The sequence below is a fragment of the Fukomys damarensis genome, unplaced genomic scaffold (assembly GCF_012274545.1).
Source record: "Fukomys damarensis isolate Sample0158 unplaced genomic scaffold, DMR_v1.0_HiC HiC_scaffold_11, whole genome shotgun sequence".
Classification (NCBI taxonomy): domain Eukaryota; kingdom Metazoa; phylum Chordata; class Mammalia; order Rodentia; family Bathyergidae; genus Fukomys; species Fukomys damarensis.
In genome coordinates this window covers 11,777,732-11,795,285 of record NW_022900923.1, presented here as the reverse complement: position 1 = coordinate 11,795,285, position 17,554 = coordinate 11,777,732, and the positions used below count along the sequence as shown (strand labels likewise).

Below are 17,554 nucleotides of genomic sequence, written 5' to 3'. Positions count from 1 at the left end.
TACAGAACAAACTGCCCGAACTCCCTATGTTAAATATTTTGCATCTTACAAGATTTTTCACAGATTAAAAAAAGATTCCATGCCCATATATTTACTTAACCCTCCTGACAACTTTGCAAGGCCTTATTTCTATTTAAATAGCTGAGAAGAGACCCAATGAGGTAGATTCCACCAGGTTATCATTACTGGGTTTTGACCACAGCGTTCCAAAGTCTGGAAAACAAACTTCCACGTGTGTTCTGTCATTCTGAGTCTCACCTCCCTGTGATGTTGATACGATGTACAGCCCTGACCCTCACATATGATGAGCGCAGTGTAGATGGCTCACACGAGACACAGTGGGGCCTGGGCAGGGGCCTGGGCAGGGGCCTGGACACCAGTAAGCGCTCACTGCGGGGTCCATGGGAAGGCTGAGCCGGGTGACGGTGGTGAGGAGTGGGCCAGTCTTTGGCTATGCTAGACACAGAGGCAACTCTAATGTCATCATTTCGGGGCAGTGACAGAAAGAGGGAAAAGATGTGTATGTGGAACAAACATTTTTACAGGACACTGCATGGTGATTCTCTAGGCTATGTAAGTTCTCCTAAGTAAGGATCCAGCAAACACACGGGATGCCTGTAGTAACCGTGCAATACTGGCAGTCATGGTTACACTAAAAATTTTTGTTGTTTATCTGAAGTTCAAATGCAACTGGGTACTCTGTATTTTTATCAGTTTGATGCGGCAGCCTTACTCTTAAAAGAAAGATATCAGCCAATCTTTGGCCTCTTGCTTATATCACCATCAAAGAGACACACTAGTAGAATGCTGGCAATTGAGGTAACTTCCTACTTCTTAGCAGCCTAAAATTAGACCTGGAATGAATTTAAATATTTCCAAATTTGCCAATTTAGATGATGATGCAGCACACAACTGCTAGCAAAAGTTGGTCTCTGGCACTGAACCAACGCCGTGGTCCTCTTTGCCACACCTCTCGCCAGGTGGTCCTGGACTGCAAATCCTCATCCAGCTCAGGCCCCATGCTTACCCGTCTGGTTCTGCTGGTGGAAAAAGCCACTTACTTGTATGGGATGTGTTTGCTGCCATTGACGAGAGCCAGGATGACATTGCCCAGAGCAGACAGTGAGAGGCACAGCCCTGAGCCTCCTTCTCGGTTTTTGCTAAGAGCTTTCACACAACTGCCAAGATCGATGAGATGCAGGCGGCTGCGACCTCCAGACACTACCACGGGAGAGAAGACAAGAGGAGAAAAAATGGGTGAGTTTTGGCAAACACTTCTCTGTTCTTCATGCAGCTCTTTGGAAAATCTGAGGAAGAAGGAAAAGAGGAAGTGAAAGGTTAGAGTTCATGATATTACAGGCAATCCCAACAAGGTCACACTGGGGTTACAAATAGCACTGATCCTCTTAAATTCTGTGCACCACACACCCAAGACCTTCTAACAACTACTGACATTTATATTATAATTATGTGGAAATTCCTGTAGGTTAAATGGGATGAGATTTCAGAAAAGGCAGTGTATAATTCAAGGAAGATAAGGTCTGGACCTGAATGTCCTCCAGGTAGGGAAAATCTGAGATTCATCAAGTTAAAGCCCGAATGGCCATGAGCCATTTGGTTGACTGTCATAAAGACCTCAGCCAAAGCTCAGACAGGAACAGGTTGATAACCCGAGGTAACATCAGAAAGATATAAGGACCAGGTGCAGAGACAAGGAAGTCCCAAATACTTGCTGAGTAGTTGCCAATCGCCAGGTGCTATGCAAACATCATTCTCATGGCAAAATTATAAACTAAATGTTATTATCCTTTTTTATAGACAAGAATATAAAAATTCAGAAAAGCCAAGAAATTAGCCCAGGAATATCTGTTTCTGGCCTCAGTGAAATAAGGACTAGACTGATCTTATCTGAAACAACTAAAAAAATGAAGACAATGTCAAAAACAACTGCTGGAAGACACTCACCATCAGGGTGCAAAGGACAGTGATCCCTAAGAGATGAGAAACAGGCAAGGCAAACACTGCCTGTATCTCAATAGGAGTCTCTGCTTTCAGAGAGTTTCCAGGCCATGGCTCAGGGAGAAGGGAATGAGGTGGAACTTGGTTGATTCCCTGAACTGAGGAGATAGCACTGAAAGTCCAGAAAGACCAAGGTGGCAGCAGTTTACAGGGCAGGAGAGAATTCTGGAGATTTGCAGAAGGTCCCTTGAGAATTCAACTGAGCAATGAGCAGCACAGGCCTGGGAGGAAACCATCCACAGCTAGGGAATTATCTATCTGAAAAGAACAGTGGAGGGAGGGCACAGTACTGATATAAGGCCAGGAATAATACCAGTTCCCAACAGCCAGAGTGGAAAGACTCAAGATCCAAAGGATATTGGGTAAAATACCCAGGAGGTTTTGCTTCAGAAGTGGGGAACCTTTAGCCATAGCCAAGCATTGACCTGGTCGCACCTAACACACACACACACACACACACACACACGTATCGGGGAGGTTGAGACAGAATCTCTCTGTGTAGTTCAGGCTTGCTTCAAACTTACAGCAATCCTCCTGCATCAGCCTCCCGAGTGCTGAGATTACAGGCATGTTCCATCAAACCCAGCTTTACCTAACAAATATTAAAAGCAAGACCAGAAAGGATCATACTGTTTCCAAGTAACAATCACATCTCAAAACAAATCCTATGAATATTTACAACACCCAACAAGGTAAATCCAAATGTCTGGTACACAAATCACAACTAATCAGGCATGTAAAATAGCAGGAAAATGAACCCCATAATAAAAGAAATTATTGGAACTAACCAAGAATGAGAATATGTTAGAAATGACAGAGAAATTACTGTCAATAAAACCATTAACTAAAATAGGTACTACAACTCTTTTCAAATGTTCATATAGGATATATAGGTTTTACAAAGATACACTGGACCTCTAGAGATGAAAATTACAAACATGTGAAATGAAAAATGCACTCAGTAGACTTAAAGGCAGATTACACATGATAGAAAGAAAAATTGGTAAATTTGAAGGTTTAGCAAGATAAACTCTTCAAAATGGAATATAGAAAGAAAATTTAAAAACAAAAAACACATAGAAAAAAAGAGCTGTAGGACAACCTCAAGTGTCCAAATTCATGTGATTAGAATTCCAGATGAAAGAGACAGAGTGTATTCCAGGTGAGATATTTGAAAAAATAATGGCTAAAACTTCCCCAAATTTGATGAAAACTATAATCCCACAGATCTACAAAACTCAATCAGCCCCAAGCACAAGAAATACAAAGAAAACTACACTGAGGCACATCATAATCACAGTGTTGAAAACCAATGATGAAGGAAAAAAGAACACAGAAAGAGCTGGAGAGATAAAAACATATTACATATAAATGAACAGTGGTAAGTATGATACCATATTTCTTGTTGGAAATAATACAAGACTAAAATGCAAACACAAATGGGCACCAGAAATGTTCAACATCATCGGTCATTCCTGAAATGCAAGTGAAACTCACAGTGAAATACTACCACATCTCTACGAGGTAAAATACGAAGATTCAAAAGGCTGACCATACCAAATGTCGGTAAGGATCTGGAGGATCTAGGACTCTCATACAGGGACATAAAAATGGCACAGGCACTTTGGGAAAGAGTTTGTAAGTCTTAAAAAGTTACATATACATCTATTACATGTCTGAGCGTTGCAGCTCAAGGTATTTTCTACCTCGTGCAAAAGAATACACACATACATACCAAGACTTGTACATGGCTGTTCCTACTACCAGTACCATTATAGCCCCCAAGGAAACAATACAATTGTCTACCAACAGCTAAATGGAGAGGCCAAGTGTGGCATAACAGACAACGGACCACTACTCAGAAATATAAACAAGAGAGCTACTGACAGGGACCGCAACATCGCTGAATCTCAAAATAATTACATGAAGGGAAAGAAGCCACACAAGAGTACAGACAAATGATACGATGACATTAATATAAGTCTAGGAAATGCAAACTGATATATAGAAACCCAGCAGGTCAGTAGTTGCCTGGATGCAGGGAGAGGGCAGGAAGTGGGGTTGGAAGGAGGCAAGACAGGGTCCCAAGAAAATGTCCCAAGGGTGAGGGATATGTTCATTCTCATTATACACCAATAGCGTCATGATTGTCAAATAACACAAATAGGCAGTTTATTGTTATCTCTAGTAGATCTCATTAAATCTGGTTTTTGAAAACAGGAGCTTGCCAAAGACCATAGAGCTGGAGAGCTAACATTGAACACTGATGCAGCACCAGCGTTCTTTCTCCTCAGCTGGCCTCGGCCGGCTCCTGACACAACAGGAGCTGCTAGAGAGCCTTCTGGTCCCCAGCCTGACTTCTCCAAGCTGTGTGGCCCTCAGCGCATCACCCAGTCCTCTGCCACCATTCCTGGTCTCTGATCCCCAGATGACCCGTCTTTCACCATCTTACCTGTTGCCTCTACGTCAGCAAGTCTCCCTCTGCCTTTCCTTACTCTGTACAGAAGAAAAAGAGCCAAGGCAGAAAGCGAAACTTCCCCAAGCTGTTGTAGATGTCAGGTAATTTGGGGCCAGGAGAAAGGTATGGGTAGAGAAAACTCCTCTGGGGGTGGGCGATGATGTGTCTGGGTCTCTGGGGCTCTGTGGAGGGGGGTCTCAGGCAGTGCTGGGCTGTGCAGGGTTTGGGTGCTCCCATCTGCAGGAGCCCAGATGAGAGCGCTGCTGCGGGGGTCTGAGGTGCTGTGTGTGCTGCAGGATGAGACATCTGGGGACTCTGTCTAACCCGGATCGGCACATCTACTACTGAGAAAAACCGTGATGAGTGCTTACAGAAAGCACAGCATTACAATGCAGGCTGTCTAGTTTTCCCAGCCAGGGCAAAGAACTTTTCACATTAAGAAAGTTAATTTTGTTCATTTTCACTTATGCCCACTGCAATCCCTTAAAAGGGAAGATATGATATGTTACTTTTCTTTCATCTCATTTTATATCATGCAAGATCAGGTCAAAGCAGTGTGCTAGGGAAATAGTTATTTTTAAAGCAAAATATCATCTGCTTTGCAGCTTAATTATATAGACAGGAGAAGCTCAGATATTCCACACATACTTCAGATGAAAGGGCAGAGGCAGAGACCAATTTGAACTCTCAGACTCTTAATAGTCCACTTGATATAATGGAATAAAATGCAGAAAGTACATGTAGTAAAATAGAACACAGAGAACAAAAGGCACAGTTTAGACTGTGCTGAAGAATATTATAAAATACCTATAATTATAACTGCATGACTCATGTTTACCCAATGGATAATCTATTCTCTGCTTTAGACTCATTGGAGTTCCAGGAGACACAGAAGTCTGAATTTTACACTTGGGGTGCAAAGTGAGTGAGCACAGCCCATTTGCTTTCATCAAGAATTCACATCCCTGAAAGTGGCTGGGGAGAAAGTGGTTCTACACTGAGCAAAGGAAATAGATGCTAATTAATAGCCGCTAAGAAGCAGCTCCTCATTGACTTTTCAGATTCATGAAGTCAAGGCCACAGGGCTAAAGGACCATACCTCAGTCTGCCTTGAATGATCCTTCATTTAACAAATCTTTTGTAAATAAGGAGGGGAGAAGGGGTTGAGGGGAGGGGAGTGGGGAAAAGAAGAAGCAAGATATATCATGTAGAGGTACAAATTCCCTAAGGAATGTTGCGTTATGTATATCTAAAACGTACCAATAATAAAAAATAAGATTTTTAAGTCTAGACTTGGACCAAACCAAATGACCCCATGCTCTATTCTCTCCAGAGGATGTAACGTATTAATTGTATGGATTCCTGAGCTGTGCTCACTGAGCACCTGGTGGATCCCAGGAAACACTAAACTCTCCTAATATCGCTTACTCCCTGCAACGATCCTGTAACGCAGGAATAAGCCCCATTTTATAGATGACAACACCAAGGTTCAGAGATGTTTAGTGAATGGCCCCAGAGCTAACTACAAAGCACACAGTTCTTTCCACTCATCTTGCCTTATTTAAGTGGTTTACAAACTGCAGCACACTGGAATGAATCACTGGGACCTTTGAAGAAATCCCAGGTCTGGCTCTGACTCCCACGCTTTCTAATTTAACTGGACCAGAGTGCAGCATGGCACTGGGATTCCTGGAAAGTTCTCTAGGTGACTCTAATGGGCTGCAAAATGTGGGAACCACTGTCTCACTGCCTAGGTAGGTGCCAAGCTCTCGTTCACCTGCGTGACACCCACTGACAAGTGCCACAGCACAACGAGTACTCAGGCAAGGGCTGGCTGTTGTCTGGCTGGTCTAAGAGCGTCTGGTCAAAAATGAGCTGTCTACTTATCAATGGTTCAGCTGTGTTTCCCCCTACACCTGTTTATGCAGGTGCACTTATTATAAGTAAAAATGTAATAAATACCATGTAAACCAATAACATGATTTTGCAAATAGGGTTAATGCTTCTAGTAAAACTAAACCCAATGCTTTTGAAGGCTGAAATTAAAAAAATAAATTTGAAAATGTCATTGAATTAGGTGTGTATGAGAAATTACATAATGGAAAAGTTATAAGAAATTAGAAAAAGTTTATACCCGTTGCCTGCAAAAGCGCCTTCAGTTTTTAAATCAGCTTGAAGAAATGTAAAGTGAAGAGTACACTAGTAACGTGAGCATGGTTTCTAAAAGTCAGAACTTTAGGGTGAAAGCTCATCTCCAAGAGAAAGCCACAGCACTGTGTGGTAAGACTGATGGAAACTTGTACATTTGTTTAAGTTACAATGTTTCTGACATGAATGTGTGTATCATTTTATAGGATTTCCATCTTTAACAAGTTTTTCAGTGATCCTGACTGCCTGATTCTCTTTAATAAGACAGCTTATTAAACCATCCATTTACATGAAAGGAAACTGGGTGGCCTTTCTCTTCCCAAAACAAGAGGATGCGAGAACACAGCACACGACCGAGCCTTGATGTGCCTGCCGCCCGGTGGAGACCAAAGATGAGCAGCAGGGATCTCTGTCCCCTAGGACTGTGAAGTCCATTGGGGCTCACAGAGGATGATGGGGGATTAAAACACAAAGCAAAGTCAGGCAAAAGCATAACATCCCTACACCACTCACTACAGGACTCGGGAGAAAGATGTAACACGGGCTATGGGGAGGGGGCAGCTCAAGGAGGAGATGGAGTGGGGCCCACTGACGTTTCTTCCTCCTCTTTGCCCTCTGACCCACTCTTCCTCCCAAGTTGAGGTAACCCTGCCTTCAGTGGCAGAAGAGATTAAAAAGAGAAGCTTGAAAGACTACCACGGGGGCACCAACTGGTGAGGCCCCAGAGAAGGCAAAGGAGAACAGAAGGAAGGCCAGGAGAGAAGAGAAGACGACTGATGGGAAAGAAGGAGGGGAAATCAAGGCAGAGAGACGAGGATATTCGGAGCCAAAAGCTGAGCAGCCGAGGAAGGACACTAGGTTCCCTCTATCTTCTCAGGAGTTGGGAAGTTGCCTATCTGCTGAGAGTGATAGGCTAGGACAAGGGGCTTCAGACAAGGATGGGAACTTCTACCATAGAGGAAGGGTACAATGGGAGATCCAGGCAGTGCCGTTTGGTCTCCTGACCAAGTTGGCAAAAACTCTATTATAAAAATCTGAAAGTATTGAACAGTCACCTCATTACTGATCAGGAGGGAAATGAGAACCCAGGAGCGGTTGGACGTACTCACTGCCTAGGGTAGGGACGGCAGGGATGGACCCAGCTCTGACCGAGCTCACCGCCAAGTTCTTTCCTAAATCCCTTTCCTCATATCTGCCATCCAAATAATGGATCTTTAGAATCATATCAGACATGCAGCCTTCAGTGGTTAATGGCTGGTTTGATTCACTGTATGACATGTAATAAAGCTGGTTCATTGTCAAGAGAAAACTGAGATTAAGGAGACTGTCTGATCAGACTTGTAAGCGGGTGAGCACAGACACAGATGCACACCAAGAGCTTGAATACTCATTTGTGTTCCACGCGCAGCCAGCCCAGCCCATGCTGCCTCCCCTGAAGTCAATAGGTGAGGGAATAAATCAGACACCTGGTCATTCTGGATTCTGGGAAATAGCTGCTTGCAAACTTAGATGACTCAGCGTGATGCTTTCAAAGACCATCTTTATCAGCACTCCTGTGTCCTTGACTGCTTTGCTCTGGAATATCACAGTACTATGGTATCTCGCTTTAAACGCCGACTACACCCACCACTGAGAGGGAGTCTCTTCCCCAGTGCTGGGGATCCCAGGGTGGCTTTCAACTCATTACAGATTTAGCAGGGGAAGGTGTCTATGATTGGTAAAGAATCAGCCCTAATAATGTTCCAAAAACGTTGGAAACTGGGGAGCTATTTTAAGCCTAACCTAGTGCTATCCGTGAAAGGAGTGACAATATAAACAACGAATGTTCTTTTCTGTCTTGACCAGAAGCGTTTCACACATTTGTCTATTTAGCTGTATGCATGAGTATGTGTGCGTGTGGGGGTGACACGGGTGCACATACACTCGGTATATTTAGTTTTTGTGACAGAGACCTATGAATCCATCATCCAAGTTTCCAACAGTTGGGGAACAGCAGTGAGCTCTGTTTCCTGCTCCCCTGAAGAGTGACTAATTAATAAACTTTCCCTTAATTGACTTCTGGCTGCCAAGTCCACAGGATTACTTATATATAAGTAAGCAAAAGTTCCATTTTAAACCGCTCTCCACGTCTTCTCAATATGCTTTAAACATAAATTCCCTGAAGTCAATGAATCCGTGGGCTGGGAGGCGGTGCCTTTTCTGGCTTGGATCCCTCCTCTTGAGAAGCCAGGTGCTCTGGCAGGTAGACGTGTCCCCTGGATTCTCCTGGGGTATTGTGAGTGTCCAGGAAACTTACTTTTCTCTATTCTCATCTAAGACATCAGGAAGCACCTAACAGAGGTTGTGGAATCCATTAGTGGTATTTACCTTTTGCTTTAACCTGAATTTATTATTTAAAAGCATTTCTCCTTCACAACTTAAAAATGGGAAGATGAACTTAATGTTAAATATTTAGTAAGTGCTCATGCTTCTTAAGTAGGAGGTATATCTCTGGGTTTAGGGAATTTCCTCACTTAAACTTTTTGTGGAAGTGGAATTTCAAGTTATTGTGTTTGAAGTACTTTAACTGTTTTCTTCTTTTTATGCTTTCTCTGCTTCCAGATTCCAAACTGAAAGCAGAACCAAGAAATAAAAAATGAAAACCTGAAAACAAGAGTTGTTCTCAGTTTGGTCTGCAACCTGCAAGGAGGAGGAGGAGATTGTCCCACTCTCTGAGTTTTTCTATTCAGTGCCTTTGGGAGCCATTTGGCTCAAGATTCTGGTCTTTTATGAGTTACCCTTTGCTGAAAGTAGGAGAATCCACTACGGGCTATGATGATTATTATTACTGACAATTCCTTAAAAGAATAAAATAAACATTTTTCAGACTCTTGCATTCACTCTGCTAAGACATTAACCAGAATTAAACAGTGGGGGCAGGATTTACAGCCAGCTCTCAGAACCTCAGGAGAAATGTGCATACAAATCTGATGTGGACTTCCAAGGTCTGGATCTTCTTATCCTTCTCCTAATCCCTTGTTTGCTTCTATAAAATGTTGCTGTAAATGAAAGTGCTTACATGATGTGAACTCTTGTTTGAGAATTGGTCTTCCTGGAAAGAATCCCTTTCAAAGTACTCCGCTTGTCCCCAGTCAATCCATCACACCAATGTGGGTCTCCGAGAGACTCTTGGTCTTCTGCTAGAGAGGTGCATCTCCCCTGGGTGCCCATCCGGCCACAAGTGTCGAGACAGTAGTAGCCCAAGGCTGATCTTTAGCACTATAAAGGGCAGTCTTGGTGAGCAGCCCTCCAGCCCTACATGGAGATGTTTTTATTCCTTCCTGGGGATGAGTGAAGGGGTAGGGTCTGAGACCAGCCAGAGGAGCAGGCACCATGGAAGATGAGCGAATGACTGATAGAACCAGCAATGCAGACGACTCTCAAATTCATTATGGTGAATGAAAAAAGCCAGGCGCAAAAGGCTACATAATGGATCCCATGATTCCATTCCTATGATATTCTGGATAAAGGCAAAATGGCAGAAAACAAGCCAGGGTTAGAGGTGAGAGAAGTGACTGACTATAAAGGGTGAGAGGGAGCTATGCCTTGTTCTGTATTTTGGAAGTAGTGGTGGTCACACAATTGTGTAGATTTGCTAAAACTCTTAAATTATACCTCCATGAACCAGAGTTTAAAAATCAACTGAGTAGTGTGAAATACAAAGAAAATGGCTAAAGGGGAAATAGGGAGGGGAGGGGAAAGGAAATAAGGGAGAAAAAAATATGCGAAAAAAGGAGAAAATGGAAACAAAGTCTTCGTAAATAGGGAAGGGTAGAGAGGGTGAAGGGAGGAAGGGAATGGGGAAAAAATGAGAACCAAGATCTGTCATGTAAAGGTACAAGATCCCAGTGATGAATGTAACTGCACTGTACACCTACAAAGTACCAATAAACTCAATGAAAAAGATAAATAAAAATAAACTAAGGAGTAGGACCAATGGTAGGTAGGTCACAGGTCCACAAAGGTGCTGAGATAGTGGGCTTCCACCTGGGGGCAAAAGAAGCCCTGAAGACCTGTTTCTAGGAATCCTGACTTTCAAGTCTTCCAGACGTAGGGAGAAAGTGGGGGGCCTATTCACAGAACCCCAGAAATAAGACAGATGTCTTATTTCCAGGATGAATCTAGAATAAATTAGTTGATTGTGTTTGCCTTAGTCAATTGGATTTATAATTTCTAGGCCAAGGTTATTCTCCTAACCTACAGTTTTTTTTATTTGCTTTTCTGGCAGCCACTGTTCCTGGGAGGATCATTCAGGGGCCAGCTCTCTGGGTTCTGAAAGCCCAGAAAGGTGAATTTAAGAGGCATGGAGAAAGCCATTCTTTGCCCCTCACCCTGGCCCAACACTGGCCCACCGCTCACTTTAGAAACCCGAGTGAGGACAGCAGAACACACTGTGCATGGTCCCAGATGCCCAGCACCGCTCCACTAAGCACTGGTACAGGAACGGGCTGAGCGCAGCCACAACCGAGAGGGATGGAGAACTGCACAAAGGCCAGTGCCGGTTTGACAAGACAGGTGAGGGAGACTGATCCAAGGTGCTCACAGTGATGCCTCTCCAACGGGAGCCACTTGGGGGAGGCAGCCAGCCCCTGACTCCAAAGTCAGACTACTACAGACTATTTAGCAAACTGTGCTGAGCCCACAGAATGACTCGCATATTCTGAGCTCACAGAATGAATGGCATATTGCCTGGGTGTTGAGGTGGCTGAATGTTGGTCTTCCCTGATGAGCACCTTCAGGGTTTGTGAACAGAAAAAATATTCAGCAGTTGGTTCTCTTTTGTAAGTCTGTTCTTCCACATGCCCAAGGCAATTGTGTTTGTAAATCATCCTTAGCAAGGCAAACCTTCTGCCCTTGGATAATTCAAAAGTGAACTTCAGCTCAGACTCTACAATTACCTAAAATTACAAAGCACTGAACACCACGTTGACGCAATTGTACTCTATCAAGAAAAGGTCACGGCTGCCCTAGATGGGGGGCGAGTGCAGGTGTGGGGTGGGTGGACTTACTTCCGCCTTTCCCGGTCTTCTCCATCCGGTACTGGTAGATGTGCAGCGTGAAGAGCATGTGGGAGTTGCGGTGGTCCTCTTCGTCACAGTCCTGCTGGTTGCTCCTGCGAGAGGCGATGGCAGCATCCAGGAAAAAGGCGGCCTTCTCTGCAGTGGGAGCCCGCAGCTCGCTCTGGTTCTGCAGCTGAAAGAGAAAGCCAGGACCTGAGGCTGCGGGATGAGTTGGGCTTGCCTGTCCCTCACGCCTGGGTGTTAAAAGCTCGATTCAGCTGGCTGATCATTCTGCACAGTAAAGCCCTGTGCACCACTAAGGCCGGAAATCCTTCTGGGACCAGGTCACGTGCAACTCTCAGCTTAATTAGTTCATTTCTGAAAATGAAGATTGAGTACATTTAGTGGATACAACCCGCTTTTACCTATTTTACAATAGAATGCGTAAATAGCAGGTGTGAAAAGCCAATGGTTGTTCTGAGTGACCAGAGGGAGCAGATGGCCCAACCTTATGTCTACAGAGGATGAAGAACTGACATCCTGTGTGATCCATTTAGCCCAGAAAACACCAGGGACGGGAGTGTATCTCGGCCTCAGAGATTAGATTGTTTGGAGAGAGTTAGGTTGCAAAATGTGATTTTAGTCCCACCAGCACTGGTGTCTCACTTGACTCCTAATTCTTCAGTTATTTAATTTAAAGCTAATTTGAGACTACATTTACTACCATAGTTATGAACCAAAATGTCTCCATGTAAAAGACACACTGAAATAACCCAAGATACTTGAAACTCTCCTCTGTGTTTAAAAGATATCTATTTCTACCTTCAATTCCTGGATTCCTATGCATGGCATACTCAGTAATTGATTAGAAAAAGTACAGTGGGCTCCGTGTCTATGTCTCATAAGAACCCTTAGCCATTACAGTAAGCCTGAATCAAAACAATCATATTACCAGAATTTGGCCGGCACTCTGGCTTGTGGGAGAAAAGAAACATGATTTGTTCAGAGAACTAATCTGGAGTATGCCTCAGTGTTGGTACAAATTCTGACAAATTTCTAGCCTGACTTTCTACCTATAGTTTTGAACTATGAGTGCCCATAGCTGGAGCCCAAGACCACTAGAATCCGTGAACTTCAAAGACAGATTGTATTGTGTGTATGGTTTTGTATTTATACCGTAAACCAAATAATTTTAAAATGTTTTCAACAAGAATTGAAACAGTGAGGATGTTGATTTTTTCATCTTTTTCTCCAACTCCCGCTAGCCAGATCCTTCACCTAAGTGGAACTTTGCTCTTGGACTCATCGGAGTTAACTCACAGCGGGGCAGGGCACTACGGATTCCATCACAGGGCTGTGTAAATGTCATCTGTGTACATTTTATGCTTTGGAACAGCAGTTCTCAAAGTGTGATCCCTGGACTAGTGGTGGCATTACAAGAGCTTGTTCAATATGCATATCTGGGGGCTGTAACCAAGACCTACTGCTGAACCAGAATCTCCCGAGGAGGGGTGGGGCAGCAATCAATGACTGGTGTTTTAGCTCATCCTCTTGATAACCCTGAGGCAGGCTAAAGAGTATTTGAAAGGGAAATGGGAGCATAGGGTGTTTTGTGAGGAGGTTAACCATGGTCAGATTGGGTGGGTCGGTATGACAGTGACACCCTCACCTAAGCAGATGACCCCAGTGGGGACGGGGCGGGACTTATCAATCTGAACACCTAGCTCCAAAAAGGATGCCTCTAGGAAAACTTGAAAATAACGCCCACTACAGGCTACTGGGAGGGTTGCTTTTTCCAGCTTTGAACAAGAGGGCTGCCAAGTCCATCCTGCACCTCTGTCAAAGAGCAAAGGAAAGACTCTCTCAACAGGCATGATAACCTGAAAAAGCAAACTGAAGCTTCTTTTGGCTTCTACAGCTCCGGTAATTATACCATGGTTCTAATTAGAAAGTGGTCATTAGTTTTTCCTACAGCACTGTTAATTCGGCTGTAAACCAGTGCCAGAAACACAGTTTATAGAGCCATAAACAGCCCAAGTCATGGATGCAGTTATTTGTGCAGAGCAGTAAATATTTCGGTTTGTTGTTAAACAAAAGAAAGACTGTACCTTTTTAGGGGGAGGGGAGAAGGGACACAAAGAGAGCGAATTCCGTTTCTTCCCAAATGCTCTGACAGTTGTGGCTCCTGCTCATTGTCAATTAGATTCCAGGTACAAATATTTAGGTTGGGCAAGCAGATGGCCCCACAGCTGCAGGCCATAAAGTTCCAGTCCACTTTAAAGTAAACACTCATAAGCCTCCCAGTTTGCATGGTGAATGACTCATGGGCTCTGCCGCCTCAGCCTCCGAGGGAGGGCTGAGCCTCCCCTGGGCAAACCAAGCTCGCTGAAGCAATCACCTGTGTGCCACAGATGGGGTCTTCACAGAGGTACACGCCTGGGGACTGGCCGTCCTGCAGGCTGCCCGTGGCCACCTCCGACAGCAGGTCCCGCAGGTTCTCTTCTTTCCCCCACACCTCCACAGCGGAGATCCGGACTGAGAAGCGGGCCCCAGTCTTTTCTTTCCGTTCATTGATGAGCTTGAAGAGCCAGGAGATGGCACAGGGAATGATGCCCAGGTTCTGCATGGAATCATCCTTCCCAATCATGGTATAGGATTTTCCTGTGACAGCAAGGGAGGAACAGAGAGGGGTCCAGGCCTCATGTCATACGTTCAGAAAACCAGATGCCGAAGACGCAGGACAAAGGGATGGGGGAGTGGGCAAAAGGGAAGAAAAGGAGTGAAGGAAAGGAGAAAGAAAAACAAGAAGCAGTTGACAATGACAAAAAATCAAACCTTTCCTAGTGCTAGCAATGAAATGGCTACGACACAGAATGTGAGAGCCCAAAGAAATGACAAGATGAAATCCAGCCTACCCCGTGTCTGCGACTATTGTACACGGAGTGGGAAGGCAGAGACTTTTCGTCACAATTACTGTGCTTTTTATAGCCACCCCACAGATTAAATCCACATACTCACACTTTATATCCTTTCTCAAATTAAATGCTGTGTATATTTTTATAGCATGAGCAAATTCCATTAAAATTTGGATTGCTGCTTTGATCTGAGATCAAGAAAAGAAGGAAAAGGTGGGGGAGAGGGAAGGGAGAGATGCAGTAGACTTCTGTCCTGGCTGAGAACTGGCCTTTGTGTCCCCTGCGAGACCTTTGGTGCCGCCTCTGCCGGGGGACACTTTTCTGAATTACGGCACTGTCTTATCAGGTACATAAAGCAAGGCCAGAGAGCAGACAGGCAGCCACGGGTCGGCATGAAAGGTGGCAAGAGGGTCTCACTAAGACCCTTGCATGGGCATCTCGCTGTCTCCTTTCCCAGCCGCTTTGGCACAAAAGGATTTGTGACAGCGGCTGGATGCCACTGGGACGTAAGGATGGCTTCTCTGCCTTCCCCAGGCAGGTCCTTGCACAGTGCTGCGCTTAGTTCAGAGGTTGCTCCTCTTGCTTTTCCTCTGGCTTCATCGCCAACCGGGATCATCTTGGGAGGGGGCAGGTGGCCCCATCTGCTGCCCAAACGGCTCCTATTCAGGAAATGTACATTTCCCTGTTTGCTTTCTGGGTTCAACCCTGACGTGGACCAAGTGACATTTCCTAGATCTGGAATTGGTTGCTCCTTACCTGGAACAACCTTGCTACTCCCTTGCTCCTCTCTTGCTCTTGAAGTCTGTCTTACATGGACGGGTGGCTACTTACAACAAGTATCCTGGGGTGTTGATGACCCTGCAGTTCAGCACCTGGGAGAACCTTAGCCCTTCCCTTCAGCGGGGGCTCGGGGTTAGGGGGACATGGGAAAGCCAACGAGCAGTAGGAAGAAACACAGCTCTCACTAACCCAGCTTGGCATGGCCGAAACAGAACACGCAGCCATCTGCCCCGTTGACCACAGACTGGATCACCTCCGCCACGGTCCCGGCACACACTTCAGCCTGCAAGACACAAGAGATGTGAGCGGCGAATGCCTCATCCGGCTGAGGTGTCATTAAGGATGCAGAAGTGAGCTGGCCTTATAGCGGCTTAAGGTCCTGGTGTCACCACATTCCCAGATGGGCCAACCACTGCCCTGGAGCTCTGAACCCTCAGGGACCTCTGCCCCTTGCAAGCCTTGCACACATGAACGGCGAGTGCCCCTTCTGCTAGTCCTTGGTGCCTTTAGCTATATCCACAGACCAGGTAGACACAGGCTGTGGTGGGAGCATAGGGTACTTTCATGGTCCTCGTTTCCTTCCCCCGTCTGCTGTGTTGGGCTGTTGGAGAAGGCATTGCCACTGTCTACCTGCGCTCTTAATCAGAGCCTCCCTTTACATACACACACACACACACCCCCACCCACTCACTCACTCACACAGGAGTCTATGAGGCTATGAAGTGTGCTACACTGATTAGCGGAATAAAGGTGATGTGCTGTTCTCAGACAGAGACCTTGAGAAGCGCTGCAGCTCTAACATAAGCAAGAGCTTTGTGATGCATATGTCTGCTTCCTTTCCTGGTCTCTTCTTTTCCAGTTCATAGCTAGCCTTTTCTCTCTTTCTCTACACATTTGTCAGCGTATACAATCTCAACCACCACTTGTCAGTATGTGGCCATTGCATGGTGTTCTTTAGCCTGTGCGGGTCTCACTCCCAACCTGGTTATTAATCCCTTAGACAGGAACCACAGGCTGAAGAGGACATTTTGTATTTCCCACTGTCACCCAGTAACACAGGAATCTGCAAATAGGGATTCAGTGAATTTTGTGCAGCAGACTGGGAGATCTGGGCAATGTCTCCCTGGTTAGCATCTGAGACTTCTACAGGGGCAGGAGGGCAGAATTATTGTGTTCTTTCACCCTCATTTCTGTCTTGGGGCTGAGCCTGGGGAAGCATCGAGAGCCGTGCAGACACTGGGCCTCTGTGGCCCTCAGAGCAATGGGCCTCCCGGTGGGGACCTGGAATTGGCAGCTTCAGCCATGAATGTAGTTATTCAGCTGCAGGTTTCAGCAGCACAATGAACCTAAGTATCTGGAAATCAATTTTCTCTCTCAAACTGAAATTGAAAAACCACACTCCCAACAATCGTCAATTGTTCTGGGGTGGTCGTCTCAGCAGCCCTGCTAGGGGCTCCTTCTGGACCAATGGAGCGGCAGGCAGGACAAGGCTGCTGTGGGGACCACGGGATCCTTTTCAACTCCCAGGACCGAGGCAAGGAGAAAATGAAGGCCAGAGACAGTGGCTGGAGAATCTTGATGGAATTTTCCAGGGGCGCTTCTGCAAAGCAGGGAAATGGAATGGGCCAATGAACCCATGAACTGGCTTCTTTGGACCAGGAGTTCACCTTGAGTCACACAGACTCAAGAGAAGAAAATGTTAGAGTCTGATGTCACCAGGGAGAAGGCTGGTTGTTCATGGGCCATACTGCCATCACTGAGTCACCTGCACACCAGTCAGAGGACAGGGGACCTAGGAGGGGACTCCTGAGGAGTCCCTGCCTGGCCACCCATCAGGAAGAGTGGTCAGTGTTCGGCCCACAAGTGTTTTCTGAGGGCTGGGACAGCCCTTGGAATCCACCTGCTGCCTCTTCCTGGGGTCCTGAAGCGAGCAGCCTTTGTGGGCAGTGCCACGTCTGCCACTGCCAGGAGCCCATGCTCACCCACAGGCTGGAGTCCTCCCCACTACTCCTGCCTTGGGCAGACCAGCAGGAGTTTGCCCCAGAAGTGGGCAGCTAGTGGCTTCTGAGGCCACTCAAGGGTCATAAGGATGGCACAGAAGGGCAGGGAGTAGCAAGGACTGTTCTAACCATTACGGAACTTTGGGAAGCTGACATGCTTCACACTGGGAGAAAGCACAGTTCATGGCTACCTGG

General features: G+C 45.7%; 1 protein-coding gene across 1 annotated transcript in view; it reads right to left on the bottom strand.

The window, feature by feature from the left end:
- Positions 1–17,554, bottom strand: part of Kif26b (kinesin family member 26B) — a 333,340-nt gene that overhangs the window by 70,104 nt on the left and 245,682 nt on the right. Inside the window, exons 11-14 of the mRNA XM_033761959.1 lie at positions 15,549–15,642; positions 14,063–14,325; positions 11,674–11,857; positions 1,062–1,221 (exon numbers count right to left, since the gene is read on the bottom strand). Coding sequence (XP_033617850.1) covers positions 1,062–1,221; positions 11,674–11,857; positions 14,063–14,325; positions 15,549–15,642 — 701 coding nt within the window. The remainder of the gene's footprint in view (positions 1–1,061; positions 1,222–11,673; positions 11,858–14,062; positions 14,326–15,548; positions 15,643–17,554) is intronic.